This window comes from Podarcis melisellensis, assembly GCF_964234715.1.
Source record: "Podarcis melisellensis genome assembly, chromosome: 12".
Classification (NCBI taxonomy): Eukaryota; Metazoa; Chordata; class Lepidosauria; order Squamata; family Lacertidae; genus Podarcis; species Podarcis melisellensis.
This window is the reverse complement of record NC_138544.1, coordinates 38,742,893-38,759,089: the sequence shown is the minus strand read 5'-3', so window position 1 is coordinate 38,759,089 and position 16,197 is coordinate 38,742,893. Positions and strand designations below refer to the sequence as shown.

The 16,197-nt window shown below is 48.1% G+C and overlaps 1 protein-coding gene across 1 annotated transcript; it reads right to left on the bottom strand.

Annotated features, from left to right (window-relative positions):
• Nucleotides 1-4,962: 4,962 nt before the first annotated feature.
• On the bottom strand, nt 4,963-7,262 carry PTF1A (pancreas associated transcription factor 1a; the record flags this gene model as incomplete). Its single annotated transcript, XM_081882835.1, has 2 exons — nt 4,963-5,352; nt 6,587-7,262. 2 exons carry the CDS (start codon nt 7,260-7,262, stop codon nt 5,150-5,152), a joined length of 879 nt encoding a protein of 292 aa, XP_081738961.1. The 3' UTR covers nt 4,963-5,149.
• Nucleotides 7,263-16,197: the final 8,935 nt, after the last annotated feature.

The window sequence follows — 16,197 nt, the reverse complement described above, 5'->3', positions numbered from 1 at the left end:
AGCCTGTTCTCCTGGCAGCAAAGCTTTCTCCCTTCCCCAGCCTCCTTTCCTATCTCCCTCGGCCAAATCCGAACACCTGTTGGCCAGACCTCACATCCCGTCGTGGGAATCGCTGCCTCCTAAGGCTTCCAGATCTCGAAAATGCAATTTGTTGTGGAATGAGCGCGGGCCCATTCCCACAGGCCTTGGGGAGGGGGAGAAAGGGGGTGGGGGTGGAAAGAAAGAGATGGGGAGAGAGGGATAAAAAAGGGGGGGAGGAGGAGGAGAGGAGTGAGATTTACCAGGGACACTCAACTGGTGTTTGTTCATCCTGGCAGCTGGTCCTCGGTGCCACTGCAAAAGAGACCTTAATGAAAATGGGATGAGTTCATGCCTAGCCGAGGTTTCACACCCCATATATTATAGGGGCCTTAATCCTAATATTGGCGGATTAAAAGGCCTGGGAATCCCAAGGGAGCAGGTTCTCAAGTCTCCCTGCAACCCTGCCTTTGCTTGCAGGAGGAGAGACACTTCCTTTCCCATACCTTTTCCCCAAAGAGATTGATGCTTCGAGGTTTTTAATGGTCTCTCTGCGCCTGCTTTGTGTACGACGAAATGGCCTTTTCAGTGGGATTTAAGGGGCATCACGAATGCTGTTGGCCTCAAGGGCGAGGACAACTTGGCTGACAAGAAGCAGGAAAAGTTCAGGAGCTAACTTTTAAAAAAATGCTTGCAGCTTTTGTGCCTGCTTTGGGTATTTAGAAATAACAAAATAAATAAATAACCCGAGGCTGCGCCTTCGCACATTGGGGAGGGGAGGGGCGTGCAAAGGCCACCCTGAGGCTAGTCCCGGAGCAGTCTGGGTTTGGTCTGGGTTTTTCATAGGCAGCGACCAAGCAACATAATGACCAGCATCGTCTTCATAATTCCCATCACCAACCCCCCCTCCCCAATTTGGCTGGCAGGCAACTTTGAAAGGACTACAGTATTTCTAGTTGTAGATCAGGTATCGTGTGGCCAACCAGATCACAATAATCTTGCTGGAAAACCTGCAACTGGGTTATTTTGAAAGCTGGTTCGGTTTTCTTTCCACCCACCCTGCTTCAGCCACAATAAATAAATACTGCTTACTTCCGATCAGGCAGCTGAGCGGTGTGTGTGAGAGAGAGAGAGAGAGTGAATGCATAATTCATTTGAATACAAACCCACCAACCCAAAGGGAGGAGGCACATCTATGAATATTGTTATTGTTTGGGGGGGGCGAAGAGGGGAGGCTGATTTCAAAGGCTTGAATTGCTGTCAATCATGCGAGCCCACACGCTGGTTCCTTCCAGTGCCAAGCAGTATTTTCCACGCCCCCCCCCCACACCACCCACTGCTACGGCTCTTCCATAACTTGATAGTTTTCTGCTGCAACTTCCAAGCCAGTAGGGCTTGTGGTGGGAGTTGAGAGGGGTTTGGGGGGAGCAGACAGGGTCTGAAATTGAAGTTATGCAATGATAATAATTATAATAATAGCAAAATTGCTGCAACTGGGCTGAATGGATTTATGAGCGAATGCCCAAGAACCTGTCATCCTCTTTGAAGCCAGCCTTTTAAAGGGACTTGCCAAGTCAAGACGGGAGACTGACAAGATAGAGACCCTGGTGTTTTCCCCGCGCAGGCCGGCTCTTCCGCTTGATCTGCACCATACTAAAGGAGGGTGATGAGGCATTGAATGACAAAAACCACACACACAAGTGGCACGGCCGAAGAAAAGGTGCCCCTTAACAATGCGTGTAGTGTTTGAATTGTGCAGTGCCACAGCAGCACGTCCAATCGAGTACACAAACACACACACACACACACACACACACACACACGGCCAACGGGACCGGCCCTTCCCTAACTTAGATCCACGGCTATGCTGCAGTCCGACGACCATTTGACTTTCTAATGAGTGTAATGCGATTACATGCCTCCTGGAAGCGTTTGTGCCAAGGCGACTTTCTGTGTTTAATGAGGACCTAATACAGGGCAAAATCGAATTAGAACTTGGGCTGCTTGCCGCCCTCCTTCTCTCGCCCGCGCTGCATTTCTCCAGCTCGTCCTCGTTCTTTCCTCTTCTCCTTTTGCAGGGATTGCGAGATGGGGGGAGCAGACTGCGTGGGGGGGGGGCTTTCCCCCCATCTGATGTGGCCAAGTGGGGCTCGCGGGGGGTAATTGCTCTTGGAAGGGATCCACGAGGCCGGTCGGGCTGGCCTATCTAGGTTAATGCAATTAGGCGAGAGCCGGAGCGCAGGCCAGGCGATCATCTTGCTCCCCCTAACCCCAAGTTACCGGAGTGGCGGGGGGGGGGCGATTATCCACCGGGGACTCCGCGCGGTTCCCATCCGCTCGGCTGAGCAGCGCAGCCCCGGGCAGCTCGCAAAGGCTCCCGGCTCAAGCTGCAGGCCTGGGCTGGGCATCTGGGATCTTCTCCCCGGGGGGATCCATCCTGCCCACCCACCCGGCCCGCCAGGCCTCGCAAGCGGCGGGTACCACGGGAAAATCAGCACCTGCGGCCGGGGCAGCAGCAGCCCAGCGCGGCCAGAAGGCGCGCTCTCTCTCTCTCTCTCTCTCTCTCTCTCTCTCTCTCTCTCTCTCTCTCTCTCTCTCTCTCTCTCTCTCTCTCTCTCTCTCACACACACACACACACACACACACACACACACACACACACCAGGCACACATTAGCTCCCCCCGCACCAAGGTCCCACTCCTACAGGTGCAGAGAGGGGCCTGCCCTGGTCTAACATCTCCTGGGCTCCGATCCTCTTTCTTTTGTTTTATTTCTTCTCCAAGAAATAATAAAAACCTTTTAAGGTACTTTGAGGGCTGCCGCTCAACACAGGGCTTCTTGCCAAACAAGCCACTTCTTCCTGGCCAGGGCGACACCACCATTCCCCGTTTTCACAGAATCATAGAATGGCAGAGCTGGAAGGGGTCCCGAGGCTCATCTAGTCCAACCCCCTGCAATGCAGGAATCTCAGTTAAAGCAGCCGTCCAACCTCTGCTTAGAAACCTCCAAGGAAGGTCTGAGAACGTTTTGCCCCCTGAAGTTGCTTCTCCGGGCAAGAAGTTTGCATCGCATCTCTTCCTCCATCTCTGCATACGCTGCCCTGCTGCTTGGGGTAAAATGCTTATTTAGGGTTATTTCCCGTCGGTTGATGTTCATTGCTCTGAATCGTGTTTTCGGTATTTTAAGAGGCACACTAATCTCGCCTCCATCTGGCGTTAAATCACGTTTATCCCTATTTTATAGATGAAAAACTGAGGCTGAAAGGAAACTGTGCTGCTGCTGCTGCAAGGGTTGTTATTGCTAATAATGATGATGATGATGGGCTTAAATCAAAACTTCTTTTGAAAATTGGTGCATTTTAATTAATTAATCAAAGACGTGCATAGTACAGAATCTTAATGAAGGTATTCCTTAATTAACATGCCCTTTCAAAGGACAGTTAATTTTTAGAAGGAAATGATCCCCCACAAAAGGAATAATCTCTTGCAATAAGAACTTTTTTTATAAAAAAAGTTCAATACTCATCAGTATTGTGGGGGGGGGAAAGGATTTGAATGCATCCTCCCCATTGCAGCTGACACAGCTAGAAAGGTTCTGCAGCCTCTATGCTGTTCAAGAGGTCTGTGTCTTTCCTTGCTCTCAGTCTCATAGATCCATTGATGGGGAAGGGATTTGCAATACAGCCTCACTTATCTACAGATTCAAACCTTTGCCTTTATTATTAAGAACAGAAGTGGTGCTGATAATACCAAGGCTGCAAGTTCAACCCCCCTATGGGGCAACTGCATATTCCTGCATTGCAGGGGGTTGAACTAGATGATCCTCAGGGTCCCTTCTAACTCTATGATTCTATGATTCTAAGAAGAGCCACTGGATCTGGCCAGTGACCCATCCAGGCCAGAATCCTGTTCTCACAGCGGCCAACCTTACTCACCATACCCTGTTAGTGCTTTTTATCTCACTTCTTCCTAGTGCTATTTGTCCAAATAGCATCCAATATATAGAGGCCCCATCCGCACTATATATTTAAAGCAGTATCATGCCACTTTAAAAAGTCATAGAATCCTGGGAACTGTAGTTTGTTAAAGGTGCTGTGAGTTGATAGAAGATCCTCGTTCCCCATCATAGAGCTTTTTATACATATATACATCTATATTGATCCCAATAGATATTTCTCATCTCACCTGGCCAAGGCCGTTTATGAACTCATTTGAAATTAATGGTTCAGTAAAACTCATTAAAATTTATAACTAGGACTTTCTGCTGTCATAAGAAAACAAATCTATAGGAAAAAGTATCATGCTAGAGAATAAAAATGTAAGACTGAAACACTAAAATTAATGTTACCCATTCTCTCCATAGTCTGTATATGTCTCCAAACTTTTTTTGAGTTCAACATTCATTCAAGAGGGCTTTGTGTGTCAGAGGGAGAGCCAGACCCATGGAAATTTTGTAGGTGAAGCTTTTGCCAGGAAAGTTTGTAACACGAGTGTAATCCTATCCAGATGAGTCACTCTACTCTAGAATAAACTGGGATTAGGATTTTGCATCATAGATGTGGCCAGAAAACTACTCATAGTAAATGCAGGATAAGTCTCTTATTGCTAAATGCATAGGTACAGACCAATTCCCATCTCAAAGCAGCTTCTCTTGGGATCAAGGTAGTTTTGTCCAGTTTAAAGTTATAGCTGAACACTGATGCCCTCAGACACACATACACCACCCACTCATGCACACACCCCTCCAAATAAAATCACCTCCAGATTTAATCAAAGTTTATTAATAATAAAATATAACTGGCATATTCGACAAATCGTAATAAATTATGTTCACATTTTCTGGGGTGTATGTTTCTTTTTCCAACAAATAATTGTGCCCAAAAGGTGCTGGTGGATAAATCTCAAATTCATTGCATATTTTTAAATTAGCATAAATTATATAAATTATACATTCAAAAGGACAGTTCTATTCCTGTAACTCTAAACAGTAATAAATAGATAAATAAAAAAAAGTTGATTGCCATTAGAATACTTTTCTGTAAAGTACCTTTGAAAAATAAACGCCTTTAAAGTACAAATGTACAGTGGTAATAAAGATTATTGATATTTACAACCCAGTAACTTTCACATTTCATGCTACGAAGTCAAAGGGGGGTTCATTTTCTATGTTGTTTAGGGAAGGCTTGCTGTTTAATTTCCTAGGGTCTTCAGGGGTCCACACTTTAGCAGTCCTAATAATGTTTTGTTCCTTCAGCTGTTTCTCGTCAGTCCAGGAGAGAGAATGCCCAGCCAAAGGAGGAAGTCCATAATCTGGGTCGCTTGGAGAAGGAGATCCTGGAGAAAAAGAGAGGAAGAGGGGTGAATCACAATCGCAGTATTCTCACCGAATACAGGAAAGAATCAACACCTGCGCCAAAGCGCCCCGTCTTCTCTCTAGGCTATTATAGCGCAGGACAGCAGCAGGTGCTCTGGCTAACCTTGGCGTTCAACGCCTGTTGCACGCAGCGGCAACGCACACCGCCCTGCGGTTATCTATCTATCTATCTATCTATCTATCTATCTATCTATCTATCTATCTATCTATCTATCTATCTATCATCTAATATAGAGAGAACTCTTAATATCTGCATCCCAAGTCCACCCGGACTGCTCCTAGGTGCTTGGAGGAAAACACCGACTAGGAAGCGCATTCCTTTAGAGTGAGAAAGGGGTCAGGAGAAACTTTTAGCATAGCACGTAGGAGTCTTCAACCAGCCAGATTTCTAAATCTTTTCCTAACCACAATGAGGCTCCTTGCATTCGCGCAAAAGGCGCATATGCCAGTCTTACTCCGTAGGACTAGCCCTCCTGAAGCTAGGGCGCGCACATGAATCCGTGCGCTCGCTTGGCCGCGCGTGTGGTGACAGAGAGAGAGAGAGAGGAGAGAGAGAGAGAGAGAGAGAGAGAGAGAGAGAGAGAGAGAGAGAGAGAGAGAGAGAGAGAGAGAGAGAGTTGCCTAGTCGTGGCGGCGATTCCTTTCCAACCTCTAGCTGTCTAGACCTGAAGAGTTTGCGGGTGCGGACGAGAGGAGCGCACTTGAGAAACAGCGAGCGCCTGCTGTCTCCACGAGCGTGCGCTCCTTCCTCTTTATCTTTCCCGAACTGCTTGCATTTGCGTCTGTGTACAACAAATGTGCCTGGTACGTGCGGGTGAGAATTTCCACGCGCGCGTCTGCGGGTCTCCCCGCGTGTGAAAACGCCAACCCTAAAAGTCCGAGAGTGGGTATGTTTGCGTGCCAGGGTTGGCTCGTGCGCCCATGGGCGGGGGGGAACGTGTGGCAGAGTGTGAGAGGAGCTTAAGGTGGGGTTTTCAGGGCTGGGTGATGCCAGCGTGTACATGTCTTCCTGGGGGAGAAAGCGAGGCAAACACGAGCGCCGCGCTTGACCTAGACTGCGGGGGCGCCTGCGTCTTGAGGCGCGCGCCGGAGCGGCTTTCGAGAGAGCCGCCTTAGCGCAGGAAGCGCCTTCCTTCGCCGACCAGCGCGCGCGCCTCTCTCGGGTGCCGGTCGGAGGGCGGCGCGCGCACTTACTTGTCCCGCGGTGGCAGATGATGACCTTCTTGGGCTGGCAGGGGCTCTGGGTGCCGGCGCCGCGCAAGGGCAGGTCGGACTGGACCAGCTCGCTGAGGAAGTTGATGTAGCCGATGGCGAGGCGCAGCGTGTCCACCTTGGAGAGGCGCTTCTCGTAGGGCAGCGTGGGGATGTGCGAGCGCAGCCCCTCGAAGGCGTCGTTGATGGACTGCATCCGCCGCCGCTCGCGCACGTTGGCCGCCTGACGCAGCTGCTGCAGCTCGGCCTCGGAGCGCACCCGGCGCCGGCGCCTCGCCGCGGCCGCCGCGCTCAGCGCCTTCAGGCCCGCCCGGGGCGACGCCGCGCTGCCGCAGCACTCGGCCCCGAAGCTGCTCGACGACGGCGACGACGGCGGCGAGAAGGACGACGAGAAGCTGCCCGCCGCCCCCTCGCAGCAGAAGGCGCCCTCCGGCTGACCCCCGGGCCCGGCGCCAACGCAGGCCCCTCCGTCGCCGCCGGCGCGGTAGCAGGCCTGGAACTGAGGCGACAGGAAGTCCACGTCGGCCTCCAGCAGCTCGTCGCCTTCCAGGGGGTCGCGGGACGACTGGTCGGTGAAGAAGTCCTCGTCGTCGAAGTAAGGCGCTGAGGTAAAAGAGTCCAACCCCGCGGGGAAGTGCCCCAGCAACACCGCCTCCATGGCGGGACACTGTCCAGCAGGGAGCGGGACGAGGCCAGGCGCCGCCGCCGCCTCCTTCTCCTTCTCCTCAGCCCCCCGCCTCGGGCTCCTGCGGCGCCTCGACTTGCCGCGACTCCGGCCTCGGGCTTTCGCGCGCGCGTTCTCTCCCCAGAGGGAGGCTGCGGACATACACGAGCTGAGGGCTGGCACGCGAGGATTCTTATAACTACAACCGCAGGCGCGTGCCATTAACCAACAGCGACAGCCAATCGGAGCTCGGCCAGGCGGAGGTGGAGGGGGGCAGTGGAGGGACCCCGCGGTAAAGGAGGAGGAGGGGGTCGCGCACACCTAGACGGCTCCTGGACAGGAGGCGGGGCCGGCGGGGGAGGAGGCCGGCGCGCGCGCTCTCTCCTGCCACTCTCCAGTTAGCGCTGCCTGCTGCCCGTCGCCGTCTCTTTTGCGCAGCGGATGGTCCAATGGGGTGCTGGTTTGTGGGAGCTACAGGTGCACGTCCGCCGCGCCGCGGGGAAGGCCACGGGACTGGCAGGCAGCGCGGTGCCATTGTGCCTCTGCTGTTGGAGGGCCGCGAGGAAAACGCTCAGCAAAAAGCCAACGCACTTGGCTAGCCCACCTTCTTTGCCAATGAGCCCAACCAACGACGCCCCCTTGCCTCTCCGAAAGCAGGATCCTGCCCGTGGTGTCTTTATTAGCCGGTAGAAGCCAGACGACTTTGCGCCGCAAGCGCGCAAATGAACACCAGGAAACCTTTGGGAATGTCATTAACGTGGGCGCAGAACACCAGTCCCTTAAACCTAGACGCTGTGAACTCCGATCTGGAGCATTACACCAGGGGGGAAATCCTGACCATTCAGAGAATGGTTGGTTTTTTAAAAATCTCAATGTTGCTTTATTTGAATTAGTTTCTACTTAACCATGCGATCACACTCATAAGAAAAGGAGGTTAAGAAGGAGGCCTCCCCTTTCACTTACTTTGTGAAACTGGAAAGCCTCGCCCACTTTGCTGACTGTGAGTGTGGATCCACCAAGAGTGGTTACTGCGAGTCAGTAATCCGGGGTAAAAGATTACAGATGCCTGCGTTCGGGCTGCAAAGTAAGAGCAAGTGAAATTAGTGGGGAGTAGTGGAAGATGCGCAGGTGTCTACTCAGAAAGAACCCCATTGGGGCCAAGGGGATTTTCTACCCACCGTAAATCAAACAACAAACGAGAATAGAGGAATGAAGCCGGTGACCGAGAGTTAGGGCAGAGGGAGCGAGGAGTGAAACTGCGCAAGAAATGAGCTTTAGGTTGAGATATGGGGAACAGGGCATTTCCCAAGCAATGAGGCTGAGTTTCCAGGTCTATCGCCATAACTGCCTCCTCGATAATTTAATACAGAATGAATTTCTTCTGGCATACTGGTTTTGCACTGGCCTGCAATTTTGGACAATATCCAATTACTCAGCTGAAAACAGAGATCAAAGAACACGAGGCATACTTTTCAAAAAGAGTTTCCTCCCGTTATTGTTGTTTTACAAAATGTAAATATTTCACTATGTACACTCCATCACATCTCTCCATGCCTATTTATTTGTTTGTTTGCTAACCTATCTTTCTCCCAAAGGGAGCCCAGGGTGGAAAATAGCATTAGAAATGAGACAAACATTTAAAAACTATTTTAAACCTTTAAAAAAATGTTAATAACATGGGAAACATACACTCACACAGTTAATAGTTTCAAGGCTGCCAGAAACAGCATCTCCCAGCTGCCGCATGCCAGGGTGAACAGACACGTTTTAAAGTTATTAGTTAGCATAAGAAGAGTCCTGCTGGATCCTTAGTCCAGCATCCTGTTCTCACAACGGCCAACCAGAAGCCTAAAGGGAAAACCCCCAAGCAGGACTTGAGCGCAATAGCACTTTCCCTCTCTGCGGTTTGGAGCTACGGGTTTTGGGAAGCATTCTGTCTCGCACTCTGGAGGCAGATCACAGCCATCGTGACTAGTAGCCACCGAGAGCCTACCTACTCCGCCATGAATTTGTCTAATCTCTAGGCAAAGCGACAGGGAAGTTGTGGTCATCCGGATGCTTTGGACTCCAACTCCCATCATTCCTCATCATTTGCAATGGTGGACGGGGTGATGGGAGTTGGAGTCCAACAAAAAACATTGGAGGGCCACAGCTTGCCCATCCCTGCTCCAGGACAACTCGCACTCTTTGATTCTGCCCGCCCTCCAAACTCACCACGAGCACCAGGGAGGGCGTTTTCCAGCCCTTGCGCTCCTGTCCCTACTATGTAATAGCGGCTGCTATAGTATTGGGGTTGGTAGCAATCCGGGACTATCTACTGCGCTTGGCAAAGGATTTGATGGTGGTGGTGGCGGCGGCATGTCTTGACAACGAGGTAGTAGGAGAGTACTGAAGTGACTTTGTGCAAGCACCTCTGCACCCACCGCACGCACAGATCTATATAGTTCTCTACGCATTGGAGAGAGGCCAGTGAAGCTGAACCACGATTTTGTCTGCCCTTTAACAGGAACAACCGAAGCGTGGGTTGATTGGCTTGCATTGTGAGCGTTTTCATGACACCCGAAGTTAAGGACATCTTTCCCCTAATACATCAGACCAAATTACATCAGCTCCTTGTGATTGGGTGTTTATCGATTTTTAAACATATCGGATTTTTACTCTCCCCACCCTTTGTCATCTGCCTTCTACTCCTCTTAAATTCAAACCCTAAGTTGCAGCGATCGTTTCCTAGCTTCCCCGCCCCCCTCCCGGCTGATGAAAGAATTAGGGATTCTGAACCTGCCTGGCCAAAATGTCATCTTACGGAGCAATGTTTTCTGCCCTTAAAGCTGTGCAATGACTCCCACTCTAACCTTAAACACAGTTAACGCGGAAATAGAGAAGCACGCAGGTATCTGCGTACAGTTTCTCTTGTCGAAGAAGAAGTCCTTTCTCTTTCTCAGATTGGTAAAGAGCTACCTCGTGTCCTGAGAACCGTCGGGGCGATCGCTGTGCTGCGAGCGCTAGACAAATTGCGCCTGATAATATTAAGTCTGTTTTGGATTCTGAGTAATACTACACTGAGCCTTTTCCCCATTTTTGCTGAATTTTGTAGGACCTCCGAGTGTTGGTGTTTAGAATAGGGGGGTATTACCGCTGGAGGTAGATCGCGCGCGCGCGCGCACACACACACTTTACGGGAAGCGCCTTTTGCACAGTGCAGAAATACAGATAAGAGGCAGCGCTTCTCTCGGTCCATGCAGTGCAAAGCTAAGGGCAGAAGGGTAATGAATGACCAGACTTCAAAGCCTTTCACAAACCGCGATAACACGGGGAAAAATCTCCGGAGAATAGACCGGCACGGTAGCGAACAAAGGCTTAATTCTTGGAACGTCCTGGATTTTGCACTAATCCATTCGAAAAAGAGGAGAGGAAATAAAAAACATGGTAAGGGTGAAAGCGTTCGTGGATTGATCAGCGCTTTGAATCGATTCGTTCATTCATCACAGATTATCAGTGCGAACTGCAATTGGAGCTGCTCCCGTGGTTTATACGTTTAGTGAAGAATGCATGCTCGCCCTTCGATGGGGACAATCCTTTAAAGATTACTCACCAAGTCACAAGTTGCCTTCTGTCTCCACCCGCCCCCGGACTCCCGCAGTGTCTAGCTTGGCTTACTCTCTCCAGCTACCTACTTTGCATGTGTTACCTTGACCTTTTGGAACACTTACATTTAGTATGGCTAATTTGTATCAGGCTCTCAAACCAGCCTGGATACTTTCTCTGCACTAGAGGTAGTTGCCCTTAATCCCAGCAGTGGAGATAAATTTGTGGCTCCTCAGTGTGGTGATGGGTCTAACCACTGGATAACATGGAAAAAAAATATCACAAAGCATGTGCACAATGAAATGGACTGGGATCTTGGAGACCTGAGTTCATGCCCACTGCTGCTATTTGTGTGTTCCTGGGCAAGTGGTTTTTTCCAGATGCAGGTTCCCAACTTTAAAAGTAGAATGATAGCTAGTTGTCCCTGTGGTGGTGAGCCACTCTATAAAAATAGTCAAGCACGTTATAAATGAAATATGCTTATATACATGTTATAAATTGTAGCTTAAACACTTCCAGAATGCACACAACCCCCACATGCAATCCTGTTCCTCCTCTGTCTTTCTACCTAGCAGACAGTAAGGTTTGGAGTCAGGAATGGGGAACCTGTACAGATTTTATTGGACTACAACTCCCACAATCCCTGGCTATTGGCCATGCTAGTTGGGGCTGACAGCAGTTGGAATCCAGCAACCTCAGGAGGATCGCAGGTGTCTGGCCTCTTCAGCAGCCGCAGCATTTGTAGCTGGAATTAATCAGGGCCCTGCCCTCCCAGGCCACGTGGGGAAAGGCCTGCAAGGCAGGGAGCAGAATTCACAGTCAAGATGGAGTTAGAGAATACCAGAGAGCAGTGGCATAGCGTGGGGGGTGCGGGGGGGGTGCGGCCGCACCGGCCGCAACATCTGGGAGTTAGGGTTAGGGGGCGCAAATCCATACGTTAGGGGGCGCAAATTACTTGCCTTGCCCCAGGTGCTGACAACCCACGCTACGCCACTGCCAGAGAGAAATGGAAAATTATTCAATCCAGCTCCAAGTTGGAGCTGTCTACAGGAAGAACCCTTTAAATCTAGCCATGATTCCATTTCTGGCACTTCTTCACTGTGCTACAGGCCCTGGTAGACTCTAATGAAGAGGAGACATTGGTTACCTCTCATATCCCACAGCTCCAAATGATAGGCAGTGCAACCGTATCTCCATCTATTCAGAAGTAAACCCAATGGTGTTGAATGGAACTTATTCCTAATTAGGTGTGCAATCCTGTTGCAATCCTATGTACAATTGCATGTGAGTAAACTCAAATGAATTCAATGGGGCTTACTTCTTATCAAGTAATGTGTAGGATTGGGCTGCTTATGCCTAATCTTACACCTGGATTTGGGTCTCTCACTGTAGAGATTAGCCTACAGTCAAGATAGCATTTCCATCTAAAGAAAGAGTGGATAGATGATGCACACAGATCCACACATACTCAGCTCTGATACTGTATTATTATATTCAGGATAATGGGTTGTTCTTCTCCTGTTTGGCTCAATTTTGCCTGCAGCTGAATCAGTTTCATAAATAGTAGCAAAGTTACAGAAAGGGTGGGGTGCAGCACTTAGGTATTTAGCTATGTTATAAGTGACTCCATAATGTGCATCAGGTCATTCACTTTAAAATACAGTAAGCCAGCCCTGCTGCATTTGAAGGCCCCTCAATTTTGCAGTGTGGGATCCTAGACTTTTGCTCACTCTGAGCACCTCTGGGACAAGGACCAGTCCATGATATCTTGCTGCATTAATTAGAGTGTCCTGCCCTCCTTCAAGTACAGCCAAGTTATTTTGGCATCTGGGGCAGCAATTTCCCCAATTGCCTCTCCCCCTTTGTGGCACCAAAAAAGAACAATAACACACTAAATAACTAATCATTTTGCTTTCAGTGACACCCAAAACCAGCTGCCTCAATTTGTCTCTTGGTAGAGTGGGCCCTGACTGGGATAGAGGAAGAGAGTCTTGTGATAGCCAAAACAAAAAAAAATTCCTTCCAGTAGCACCTTAAAGACCAACTAAGTTAGTTCTTGGTATGAGCTTTCGTGTGCATGCACACTTCTTCAGATACACTGAAGAAGTGTGCATGCACACGAAAGCTCATACCAAGAACTAACCTAGTTGGTCTTTAAGGTGCTACTGGAAGGAATTTTGTTTTGTTTTGACTATGGCAGACCAACACGGCTACCTATCTGTAACTTGTGATAGCCAATCGGTGTTTTGCCACCATGCACCAGACTCTTTTCTCTGCAGTATAATTCTTTGTATCAAAGATGTCACATAACTGTTTCACAACCTACCCCAAGGCTTATACATTACATTGATTTAATATGTCTTCCCACCCTCCTTGCCAGGGTAAGGTATTTTAGGTTTGCCCTCAGAATGGATAATTTGGTACACAGGAACATAGGCAGTTTCCTTATGCTGAGTCAAACCATTGGTCTACCTAGCTCAGCACTGTCTACACTGACTGGCAGTTCTTCCTTCCCAGTTCTACTTGGACACACCAGGGAATCGAACCTGGGACCCTTTGCAAATGTAGCAGCTGCTCTAGTAGCTACCAAAGCCCTCCTAGAAGTGGAATCTATTGAACACAATCTATTGTCTTCAGTGTGACTTACTCCCAGATAAGTAGGTATGAAATTGTAGCCTAAATCTGAGGATAGGATCCTTGTTCGTGAACCCCGTTGTATGATTAAGGGAAGCTGCAACCATATACAGTGGTACTGTACTTCAGGTTAAGTACTTAATTCCTTCCGGAGGTCCGTACTTAACCTGAAACTGTTCTTAACCTGAAGCACCACTTTAGCTAATGGGGCCTCCTGCTGCTGCTGCACCACCGGAGCACGATTTCTGTTCTCATCCTGAAGCAAAGTTCTTAACCTGAAGCACTACTTCTGGGTTAGCGGAGTCTGTAACCTGAAGCATATGTAACCTGAGGTACCACTGTACTCTTGGGTTTAAGCCCCAATGATTTTATTAGGACATAGGAAATATATGCAATGTGCTATACGTATTACCTGAAAATAAAATCTATTGAACTCAGTGGGGCTTGTGAGTTGGCAGGTATACTATTGCATTCTCAGTAAATTCTTTCCAGACTAACAGCACAATCCTACACATCTGCTGAGAAGCAATTAGACTTCCTATGCACTTACCCTGGAATATATGCATTTGAATTCAATGGAACTTACTTTTGAGTAGACATGTATAGGATTGCATAGTAAGATATTTTGTGTTCAGTGCAACTCACCCTGTGTACTAGGACAATCAAGTAATGCTCTCTCTTTGAAAATATAAAAGAGGACAGTCATTGGAATCCTGCCTCTAGCACTGGAACTTGCTAGTAGGGCAAAGAGCAGAAGTAGACAACCCACCCAAATATGGAAGTCTTTACAGTAGCAAAGCTGAGGTAAATTTTAAATGGCACACTAGGTCTAGATCAGTAGGTGTGATTACCAAGGGTTGGACAGTGTATTATTTCCACCTATGCAAAGTGCTGTCATTAGGAGGCAAAGCAAAATATTCCTCTAGTAGTTCATTGGTGAGGAAATTGTGGCCCTCCTGATGTTGCTAAGCCTTAGGTCTTCAAAGCCGAATACAGAATGGAAAACCTGGGGAAATAAGTGATTCCTTAAAAAAAACACTTTATCTTTTAAGATCCATTATTTTTAATTATTTGTAATATTAATACAAAAATGCATATAGAAGGTTCAATATTGCTTTCCTTTCATACGCAAGATGAGGCCCTCTTCTAAGATTATGCATTTGCAATCTATACAGGTGCAAAATAAAGTATGCACTTTCTTTAGAAGTTCATGTTTGCTAGTCAATCAAGTAAAATGCATCAGATCAACAAATTAGCTGCAGTCCTATACCAAGTTACATGGGAGTAATTCCCATGTAACAAGGAAATGGGAACTTCAGATTAGACATGTGTACAGTATGAAATTTATGATCAGGTGTCAATAATAAAATGTCTAAGTAAGATTAAACATCTGGAAAGGGTCACAGTTTTAGGAAAGCATGAGTGTTCAGATTCCAGGTAATACAAGACAGACTACTGGCATCAGGGTCAGAAATTTGATTATCTCCTACATTTGAGGGATGACTTTGTAGTTACAATCTTCTACCTGTATGGGGTGGACCTACATCAATTAAGCTTTTATTTACATTGGAGGAAAATCTCAAAATGCTGCACAATGGGACTATGGAACAGTAGGTGACTCAACTTAATGAACCAGGGATAACTGTATACGTATTGTCCAGAAAAAAACAGGGCATGGTAGAGGTGTATACATTTATGCAATATTGTCAAGAAAGTGGATAGAGGGAGGTTCTATAATGCTGGAACATAGACTCATTCAGGAGATTTAGCAAAAAATCTGAGATAGAAAAAAAAGAAAGCATAAGAGCATGAGACAAGTCTTGCTGGATCATACTATAGGCCTATCCAGACTAGCATACTGTTTCCCAGAGGGACCTAACCTCTATGAGAAGCCCACAAGCAGGCTTGACTTTCCCAGAAACTGGTATTCAGTGTCATACTTCCTCCAATACAGGAGCTAATATACAGCGGTCATGATTAGTAGTCATTAATAGCCTTTTCCTCCATGAACTTGTGTAATCCCCTTTTAAAGCCATCCAAGGTCACCAGATTCCATAGTCTGCCAATGCAGAGTGTAAAGAACTACTTCCTTTGTCTGTCCCTGGATCATCCAACATTCAGCTTTATTGGATAACCCCAGGTTTCAGTATGATGAGATATATAGATATTCCTCCATCCACTTTCTCCAAGGCAGCATTTCTTAACTCAGTACACATTTTATAGAATTAACTGCACACTGCTTTTAAAGGAGATTAATGGAAGACAGATCAATCAGTTGCAGATACGATGACTAAATGTGGCCTTCAGACTCAAAAGGCACTCTGCCACTGAACACCAGTTGGTGGCAGAAAACTAGTTGGTGGGGGAAGTTCTTTTGCTTTCATTGCCATATCTACTTCTGAGCTTCCCAGAGGCATCTATGAACACAGGAAACTGCTTTATACTCAGACCATTGATCCATCTAGCTCAGTTTTGTCTACACTGACTGGCAGCAGTTCTTCAGGATGTCATACAGGAGTCTCTGCCAGACCTACCTGAAGATGCCAAGGACTGAACCTGGGACCTTCTGCAGATGCTCTACCACTGAGCTACAGATGGCCTCTGAATGCAAAAGGGCACTGTATACTAGATGATGGACTTTTGGTTTGACCCAGCAGGGGCTTTCTCATGGTCTTCTGATTCAGTGGGAGTAAGGCATACTGGTCCCCGT